At 56.1% G+C, this 9705-nt stretch overlaps 3 protein-coding genes across 3 annotated transcripts in view; 1 reads left to right on the top strand and 2 right to left on the bottom strand.

The window, feature by feature from the left end:
* Positions 1-1330: 1330 nt before the first annotated feature.
* CCM_01847 (pH-response transcription factor pacC/RIM101) lies at positions 1331-3981 on the bottom strand (the record flags this gene model as incomplete). Its single annotated transcript, XM_006667001.1, has 4 exons — positions 1331-2655; positions 2713-2983; positions 3040-3184; positions 3713-3981. 4 exons carry the CDS (start codon positions 3979-3981, stop codon positions 1331-1333), a joined length of 2010 nt encoding a protein of 669 aa, XP_006667064.1.
* Positions 3982-6722: 2741 nt separating this feature from the next.
* CCM_01846 (uncharacterized protein) lies at positions 6723-7029 on the bottom strand (the record flags this gene model as incomplete). The annotated part of the gene is made up of 2 exons (XM_006667000.1): positions 6723-6953; positions 7009-7029. The coding sequence occupies 2 exons, from the start codon at positions 7027-7029 to the stop codon at positions 6723-6725; spliced, it is 252 nt and encodes an 83-aa protein (XP_006667063.1).
* Positions 7030-8919: 1890 nt separating this feature from the next.
* Positions 8920-9705, top strand: part of CCM_01845 (Glycosyl transferase, family 25) — a gene marked incomplete at both ends in the record, with an annotated part of 1391 nt that continues 605 nt past the window's right edge. The window contains 2 exons of the mRNA XM_006666999.1: positions 8920-9378; positions 9491-9687. Coding sequence (XP_006667062.1) covers positions 8920-9378; positions 9491-9687 — 656 coding nt within the window. The remainder of the gene's footprint in view (positions 9379-9490; positions 9688-9705) is intronic.

The following is a 9705-nucleotide window of genomic DNA, read 5'->3' as shown; positions in this document are numbered from 1 at the left end:
AAAAACACCCGACGGATCGCTAGCGCTTGGCCACGAAGAGAAGCCCGGTGTTACCTCGTTCCTCACTTGCCAAGGGCGGCACCGTTGCCAGTCAGTAAAGTCCCACCCCCCAAGCAAGACACTGACGGACTGGTAGCTTGCCCTTTTGTCGCGCTTTCCTTTCTTTTCTTCATCCTCCTGTGTCATGACAGGGTCTTGCCCGTTGGGGCAAACAACGCGCAAACAACGCGCAGAGTCCTACTGGGACATGGCAAGGCCCTCTATTGGACCCCGACAGCCGAGCAAATGGAGAAGAATAAGCTCGTATGACGACCCTGGTGGGTAGCGATTGGGTCGGCTGAGATGTCGGTGTGTGTTGCGCCTGCAGCAGCGCGAGTGAACTAAAGGGGGGGGGGCAAGAACGAAAAGTTTATTGGACAAGATACCTATACGGATGTATACCGGCCGGCGGCGGGGAGCTCGGGGAGACGACGGGAACGACGCTGGAGGGGCTCGTCGTTTACTCTCACCCCGCATGACCGACAAGTAGTGTTCGATTTCGCAAAAGACCTGCGCAAAGACATTCGGCTACGTAATAGTGTACGAACGAGTTTTTTTTTTGGCTCAGGCAAGTCACCAACTCTGTTCTGTCGAGCGCTGCGGAGGAAGCCGTACACGCAGCTGTCACGTCCTTCTTTCTTTTACCTTCGCCGCGGGGCTAGCCCTACGCTCATTCTAAAGCATGACTGCCGCAAGACTTGTCTCATGCCCCCCTCCGTTGTTTTTCTAAAACAAAACATAAGTAGTTAAAAAGAAGGGGAAAAAAAGTCACCTGCCTGGTTCTCTGGACCCCGCGCGATTGGGGTGCGAGCCAGGCCGCCGGGCCGGATGAGTGGCTGTGCACTACTGAGATGAGTGCGTAGGTAGCTAATCAGCTCCCGCGGCAAGCCAAGGGATTCGAAATAGGGATTCGGCAACTACGAAAGGCATATTGCTAGGTAGTGCCCAGGCAAGGCAGATTGGGCTTACGTGTCACTAGTAGGCGAGTAGTCGAGTAGTCAAGATTATGTAGACTCAAAGTAGTTCGATAAAAGGTACTGAGAAGAGACATCGCAAAAAGCAGATAGCATCAATATACATCGTGGCAGCGCATCATTTGGCGTACTATACTATACTGTCCCAACGTTTGCTTCGCAAATAAATCCAACAAAGAAAGAAAAAAGGGCATCCTGATCCGTGAAAACTCCAGGTCCCCTTGCCACATGCAAAAAAACAACAAAGAGAAACCAAACCACCCAAAGTAGACGCCAAGAATGTTTTGAACAAAAAAAGGTCATGCAGCGCACCGAGCTCAAGAGCCGGGAACGGGAAGGATGGGGTACAGCGAGTTACCCTCCTTGCCGTTGCCGAGGGTGCGGGGAGGCATCTGGGGGCTCTTGACGTCAATGTCCATGGAGTCGGCGGTGTGCTCCGACCCGTCCACGTACTCTCTGCGCTCGAGGCGGCCGCGGATATAGTCGCGCAGGCCCTCGATGACGCGCATGTTTTCGAGCCAGCGGTCGTACTGCTCCTCCCGCTCGCGCGTGGTCTCACTGACGTCGGACGACTCCGACCCGGGCGAGGCGGGGCTGCTGTTGCTCTCGGCGGCGGCGGCCTTGGGCGTGGAGGAGGGGCTGGGCGCCTCAACAGGCCGCGCGGACAGGGGGCCACGGGCGCGTTGGAGCAGGCCACCCGAGTAGCGGCGGCGCTCCGTCATGTCGAAGCTGGGACCGAGTGTGGCCGTGGCCGACTGGCCGAAGCCGTGGCTGGCGCCGGGCAGGCTGGTAGGGAGGCTCGGGTACATGACGGCCGCGGGGCTGTGGCGGGACTGGGGGGACAGGCCGGCGGCGGACATGCCCGAGGCAGACGGGCTGGGCGAGTGGCCCGAGGTGTAGGACATGGAGCTGGAGGGCGGAGTGAGGGCAGGCGTGCCGGCGGAGGAAATGGCAGTGAGGGGAGAGGCCATGTTGGCGGCCGAAACGGCGTAGCCGTCGCCCATGTGGGTGGGGGATCCGCGGTGTATGGTGTTGGGCGAGGGAGTGTTCCGGAAGCCGCCGCCGTAGCCGTGATGATGGTCGCCGCCGCCGTGGATGTGCACACCAGCGGTGGCGTGGCTGGCGTTGTCGTAGATGGTGTCCTGCATCTGGCCGAGGAGATGGTCGATCTGGACGAGATCCTTTTGTGTTCGGGCGCTGGGCATGGGCAGGTAGTACTGTTGCGCCAGAGGGTTGTGGGAAATGGGAGGCCCGGCGGCGCTCATGCCGCCGGAGACATGCACAGGCTGGGGCATATACTGCTCCGCGGCGGCCATGGGTCCGCTGACGGAGACGGCACCGTGGAGGGGCAGAAGCGAGCGGCCAATGTCGGCGTAAGACGAGGGGTCGATGTTGCGGCGCTTGGCGTGGCCAAAGAAGTCGTCCACCATGTCGTAGGTCCGCTTACGGTCATATCCGCCGGCGCCGGCGGTGTTGTAGCCAATATGCTCCGCGCGGGGAGTGTTCAGAGGCGGTTGGTTAAAGTACATGCCGTAGCTGGCTGGTTGCTGGGGCGCGTAGTAGCCGCCCGGATGGCTGGGCTGGGGGAAGCCGGCATGGCCGGAACGCATCTGGCCATTGTGATCATAGTAGCTAGGAGCTGCTGAGCACGTTAGTATGCTGCGTGTGGAAAGAGCGTCGTGTCGTGGAGAAGACGTACCCTTGGACTGTGTCCGGTAGTTGAAGCCGTTATCCTGGCGAGAGAGGATGGAGTCGTCGGCATGGGTCTTGACGTGCTTCTTCAAGTCCTGAGGGCGCTTGAAGGACTTGCCACAGAACTCGCACTTGTGCGGCTTGAGAGGAACATGCACTCGGATGTGCGAGGTGATGTGATCACGCTTGACGGTGGTTGTGCGGCAAGAGTTCCATTGGCACGTTAGGCTCAGGTTGTTGGTGCTCTTGCGGCCAACATGGCGATCGCAAATGTGTTCCTACAGGGAAAACGGTTAGATACGGTAGAAGGGGTCAAGGTTGGGGCGCTCCATACATAGAGAATCTCGGGGCTGGCAAATTTTTGGTTGCACTGATTCCAGCGGCATGTGAGGTTGTCTTCGGCGAGCATGGCCAGGGAAGCGGCGCTGGAGCCGGCGCTGGACGGCGCGGGGGTGACAGACTTGGAGTCGCTGCTGCTGCTGCTCACCCCAGAGGTCACCTGCGAGATGTCGGGGAGTTGCGACATGGCAAAAAGTGGTCGAAAAGACGAGGCGAGAGACGAGATTTCGAATATGTTAGAGTCAGGGTGGTTGTTCGGGATGGATCGATTCGTGTTAGCGCCTCCGGGGAATGTAAATATACGTTGTTTGTGGCGTTGGTGCAGCGAAAGGGTCCTTGGCTAATCAGGGTCTTGTAAACGAGACCAAGAGAATATAGGAAATGTTGTAGATTCAATGTCGCTGGTGAGATTCCGCGAGACAAGGTCGATTATAAGTTCTAGAAAAGAAAACGGGCAAATGTTGCGGGGAGTGCGGTTGGCTTTAGATGCGCTGATACCAGAAAAAAGCCAAGTTGCCAGGCCTTGGCGCGACGACTGAAGGGGCGAGCGGAAAGTCTTGGCGGTCTTGGCATGCCAAGACCAGGTATCTCTTGGCAAGAGTACCTGGTATCAGCGGTAGCCTGTGTAGCAAAACAAGTAGCGCGGCACACGACGACATGGAACATGCGGCGGAGCAGAGTTTGCCAAGCCCGCCAAGAGCTTGGCGGTCTTGGCGGGCGACCCATCGGCAGTGTTCGATTGGCCGCTGCACCGGCTGCGGGGCGCCGGGCTCAGCACTCGCCTTGTACCCTGACAGCCGACAGGGCACTGCGCGCGCGGTCCAGGCTTTTGTTGTCTCTCTAACGAGCCCTCCAGCCCAACCTTGGGCAGCACCAGCTGCACAAGCAAGCAAATCAAGCAAGTCCCCTGCGTCGTTTGCCAACGATATGGGCTCATTTCGGGCGTGTGATGTGACGACGGCATCATGCTGCTTTCGATGGCCGTCTTTTTGGCCGTGGTGCTACCGAGCTGCTCGCTGCTCTCTGAAAGAAACGGCTTCCGGCCTCTGTTTGTCCTGCAGCTGCAGCTTGCCACCAGACCGGTCGCTTCGTTGCCAAAAGACCAATAACTAACTACTGGTAGTCTCACCAGAAGGACCAGAAAAGGAAGCCCACGCCTATTCCTGATACCTGAGCAAATTAGATGCTTCGCTTGTCAGTACTTGTTCGCTCGTTGTTTATTTATGGCTGACTAGGACCTGGCCAGCCGCCAGCCAGTCACCGAGTCAGAATCCCATGTCGCACAACTGCCTCATATTGGCATGATCGACAGTCCGTGGTTGTTTCGCTGCGGCGCAAGACGAGCATGCACAAAACCGGCCACCGCTGCATTTCATTCTTCAAGGGTTCCATGGGCTATCCCCCTCGTGGCCATGGCTTGGTCATGGCTTCCGCCACAGCTGCAACGCGACGTATTGGTAATATCATGAGTTGCTCGGTGCCATGACGACTCGACCCGGAGATGTCGGCTAAATGACGATATCGAATTTTGCCCCCGACCCGACACTGCCGCACGACCCATTCCCCCATCTCCTTCACCTCACGTGCAGTCGCCGCCGGGCCCGAACTTGCCGGTCTACGACGGCGCGCGCGAGGCTATCTCGTCCAGGGCGAGCAGCCCCGATGGATCGCCTAGACTGAACAAGAAATGAATCAAGCTTTCCGCTGGGCGCCCAGGCTTTGTGCCCCTCCGCCTCCGCCGCAGGCTAATAAAGCATGCCGACCAAATCGCTACTGCGTGGGGCTTGGCCGGGGTATGCAAGACAAATTGACTGGTACAAGACATGCCGCAAGACTGCTAACTACATACTGGTAACTAGTTTGCCGACACCTGCTCTCACCTGTCCAGATAAGGAGTAGTTATGTAGCAGCTTTCCCAACTAGCCAGCATCGTTATCTCCCGTTTTCTCTTGTTTCTTCCTCTTTTGCCATGGCGCGGATGCCAGCTGGTGTCGTGGCTGTTTTCTGCATGTGCTATTTGCTGCTAGCTGATCCCGAAATCGAGCCAGTTGCACAAAGCAAACTCTCGACCCAAGTTGGACAATGGCAACGAGACCTTTACCAAGTAGGCAGTATTGGACGAACTACCTAGGCTAGGGTCGCTTCATGCGTGGCACATGAGCTGATCCCTTCCCTTCCCACGGCCACACTGCAGGTCAACATCGCCTTCAGGGTTACAAGGTGACAATGATTGGGGCTCGCGACCGTTTTATTACGAGTAAGTTTTCAATAACTAGCTCAGCCACGCCGCTGTGCGCCATTTGCCTCCACGTGTTGCTCAACTCAACTCGCTGTGGCTCCCAATCGCCGACCCTGAAAAAGACGCTTGGCTTGGCACAGCTAACCTATCAATTTGCCAAGAGACGCTGCCAAGCTCCCAGCGAGGCGCAATGCCGGCGGCCAATGTTGATCAGAGGGCGGCCAGGTTTGTTGCTTTGCACAGGCGAAACTAGACCATTCCAATGGCGCCATTGGCGACCAAACAGTTCCCAAGAGATGCAACAGCCAAGATATCTGCCCGTCGCTTGGTATTACGCTCCCCGCACTTCAATGATGGAGCAGTGAGACGTCCAGCTGAGGCTGCCAGGCGGTATCCCGAGGCTGGTGCGTTCACTGCAGACGTGCCCGATTTTAACCTTCGCCGTGAGCTTTCCAACTTGCCGCGACCTGAATCATCGCCCAAAATCAGCCAATCGTTGTCAGAGCAGAGGGGACCAAATCGCTAAGACTATCGATACTTGACACATGACAATGCCGTCCCGCCGCCCCCTAGGCGTTTACAAAACGGCAGGGGCCAGTGGCAGCAACAGCTTATTTTAAGCTTGTTTATGGTGGACTCCTGTGGCTGATAAACTCTTGCTGCACTTGGTGGACTCAAGTTTGACGTGAATTCCGTACCGAGTACACGTACGCATCTTCTGACACTAGGTATTAGTCAACAACTCGCTTCCAGGAATGACAGTCCTGGTAGACATGCCAAGCCAGTAGAGTCTGAAGATGCTTCATATCCGAGTATACCAAACACGACATGGCCTATTAAAAGAATACTCTTCTCTGCTTGAGAGGCTAGCGCGCAACGCTTTTGCGCCCTTGAAATTGCTTGGCAGGAATGACATGGGATTGACTGCCCCAGGCCAAGACGGCACTCCAGGTGGCATAAGGTGGCATCCAAGACCAAGGACTTGGCACCCCTAGATGCGGTGGGCTTGGAGGCTCACCCGGTAGATGGCCGAGAATATCCGGAGACAAATCTGGTTACGCGGCTCTGACGATGGTGCAAGACTACAGAAGAGCTCGTCGGACGCTTTAAGACATACTCGAGGACGTACAGAGACCAGTTGCACCAAAGCGTTGGCTCGCTCCTCGCATAGGCCCTGTTCAGAGGCTGCGGTAAGCTGTCGCGATGACTGGCACGAGCTCCTTTCCTTTTAACGAAGGCGGACGCGAGCACGTATCCCAATATACTTGGGTTGTGTAATTCTTGTTCCAAATCCCTCAGCTGAAAGAGAGTCCTCTCAAGGCCCTCTGGCCTGCGCCCGGAAAAGTCACTCACTCAGTATCCGTATCACGGTATGACCTGGTGTCTCGACTCTCGACACTTGAACTGTTCACATGCCAACAACAACGAAGTGAAGAGGCTTAGTTCATGGTAGAGTAGAACGCTCCGTTGAACTCTCCATCTTCCATAGAAGCAACGTTAGTGAGCGCCTGACCTTGACGAGACGACGTATCGCAACTACGGTGCTTCTGTGGTACCTCCAACTGACCGCCCTCATGACCGACTCCTGTGCCGATGGACATAGCGAGTAGCAGTCCGTCTTGCTTGGCCAGAGCTAATAATCCGGTGATGTGTCTCTTCCTCAAGGCAAGCTACGAAACTAATGGTTCAAAGCAAATCAGCTCCAATGAAGGGGACAGAAATGACTCTTCTCTTGACGAAAGCCATGTTGGAGATGCTTTCGAGGATGTATTCAGGCACTTCAGTTCGATGATTTCGCAATTCAGAGACCAGGCATTTCTACATAGCAGCTCAAATAGCCGAGCGAAGAGGTAGGCCTCCTGACATTATTCGGTTCCTCGCGGACTCTCCGTGTACATTGTCATGACGAAGGGGAGTCGCATCGTCGGCACGCTGGTGACAATCACATCATTGAACTGATGGCAATTGGCGTTGCCTGCTGCCTGCTGGTTCCTCGCCGTCGCCTTGACGGCGTTTGCTGCACAGTAAAAGGACTGGCGGCGGTGACTTATTAAGTGCCGACTTGAGTGAGGCAGCAGAGATACGTCGCACTGGGCTGCAGGTCATGGGCAGCTTCACCACGCCCGTTTTACTATAAACGGTCTCTGTCTCCGGAGACGGTCAAAGCCGAGGGAGTGAGTAGGGGGATTTGACATGGAGCGTGCCTAGTATGACGGCTTTTGGTTGTTGGTGAGCGACGCCGTACCATCAGCATATATTGCCGCTCTGCGTTTATTGGCGTCAGTCAGTTTTTGACCTATCGCGCTTGACTCAACGCACAATTAAGCAGAGTAAGAGTATCATGTGGTCAGTGTTCCCTTTTATGCACGATGCTAAGAACATCAGTTTGTTTTGTAGGCTGTGAAAGAAGTTTACAGGATGGGAAGAATTGCTTCCAAGATAACGAGTTGACTGGTCAAGCAGCTACTCTCCACGCGAACAACTCCTTGCAGGCTCTGTGGCCGGTATCCCACCAAAGAGAATAATCCTTTTTTGAACTTTGTTTTGCGGGGTATTTGTCACCCCCCAAACGACTCATACTTCCCCTGCGTCATGCACACCTCGACGGAAATCATCCCTGACCCTCGTCGCGTACCGGCGCGGCGGCCCGAATCTGCGCATCGATCGCAAGTCGTGGGGGTGCCAAGAGGAGGCGTGACTTAAAGGCCAACGATCCTTAGGGGGGAACATGATGCAGGTCTCGAGCCGATGAAGAGGTGAGAGAATCTTGGGTTCCGCAGGCTCTACGTGTGAAGCCGCAAGGCATGCTTGGGGAGAAGAATTTAATGGGCATGGTTATCAGCGCACGGTAACTTAACTTGCAGCCATTTTTGGTATGCAGCGATACTCGGCACTTGTTATGTATCATGCGCGTGGTAGTGATAACACGGACGCAAGCTTGCCTCGGTCACAACTATCAAAAGCTGACTTTTTATTAGACGACCAAGCAACAGAGCCAACCGTTGACTCGGCACTACAACAATACCATATCAGAGCCCGACAAAAAACTCAACAACATCTCGCCTCGTTATATCAGTTGCCGTCAACGTTGACAAGATGCTCAGCTATGCCTGAGCGTCCCCCCCTTCTTGATTGATGACAGGGATGTGATGGACTTCTCTTGCTTCAGCTGCCCCCTAGTCTCGGATCAGGCTAGTAAGGAAGAGGCCTCTCTCTGTTGCTGCCCCTCATTTGAAATCAGGCTGTGAGCCAGCCTGGAAAAGAAAGGAACAATCCGACAAGGGGTCCTTCCGAAGAAAGAAGAAAGGGGAATCCGGGTGTGGGCGGTGTAGGGCTGTGTAAACTGCCAAACGCCAGGTCCAAGTCCTCGTGGCGACTTATTACTTGTTGGTGCTGAGAATCCCTCGACTTTACCCCCTTGCCTCTCACCAAGTCTTTTCCTGGCAGTACACTACCATGCCATTCATTTTCTGAAGAGTATTCTTTATTTTTTTTTCTCTTTTTTTTTTCACGGTCGATAGTAACCCCCGCTATTAGCCGTTGAGCGACCGCAACGTCGTGTTCTATTCATCAACGCCGGGAATAAGGGCACCTAATACCTGTCTCTACTCTCCTGAGCTAGCCATCTAGGCTGTCATGGAAAAAACGAGCCACTGGCTCGACGTCCCCTCGTCGCTGCTCGGCGGCGGGCGGGCGCGGCTGCTGCGCGTCGCGGGCCTACTCTGCATCTGCCTGGTGCTGACGCTCCTCTACAGCACCAGCGGCGGCGGCGGCGGCGGACGACACATGCTGTACAACACGAGGCCAGCAGGGTCCAAGACGACCGTGGCGCTCGCGCGACCGTCGCGCGCGGAGCAGCGGCTCATGGACGCGGCCGGCAACGCGACGCTCGGGTTCGCTTCGGTCCAGTTCATCAACCTGCCGCTGCGGTTCGACCGCCTCGACGCGGCGACGCTACAAGCGTGGCTGTCGGGCGTCGATATTACCGAGGTGAAAGGCGTCGGGGCAGCTGAGATTATTGATGTCGGCATGCCCCCGGAACACCTGACGCGCGTGAAAAAGACGGAAAAGGGCTGCTGGCGAGCCCATGCCAATGTACGTTTCTAAAAAAAAACAAGAAAAAACCAGGATTGGGGGATATGAGGCTCGACAGAACCACCGATTTCTTTTAAGTGGCGCTACTAACATATGTTGGAACCGGGTGCAGATCTGGAGCCAGATGCTCCGCGACAAGACCCCTGCGGTCCTCGTCCTCGAGTCCGACGCCGCATGGGACGTTGAAGTGCGCGCCATCATGCGCACCCTCAACCAGCACTTTACCTACCTCCTCGACGCGCTGCACTCGCGATCCCTTCCCAACCCGAGCTTCCGCGCGCGCGACGGCAGCGCCGGCGGCGGCGGCGCGCGCGTCACCCTGGACCC

Source organism: Cordyceps militaris (genome assembly GCF_000225605.1).
Source record: "Cordyceps militaris CM01 unplaced genomic scaffold CCM_S00001, whole genome shotgun sequence".
NCBI classification, from domain to species: Eukaryota; Fungi; Ascomycota; class Sordariomycetes; order Hypocreales; family Cordycipitaceae; genus Cordyceps; species Cordyceps militaris.
Note: the sequence above shows the minus strand (reverse complement) of the source record. Positions and strands in the feature narration are given on the sequence as shown.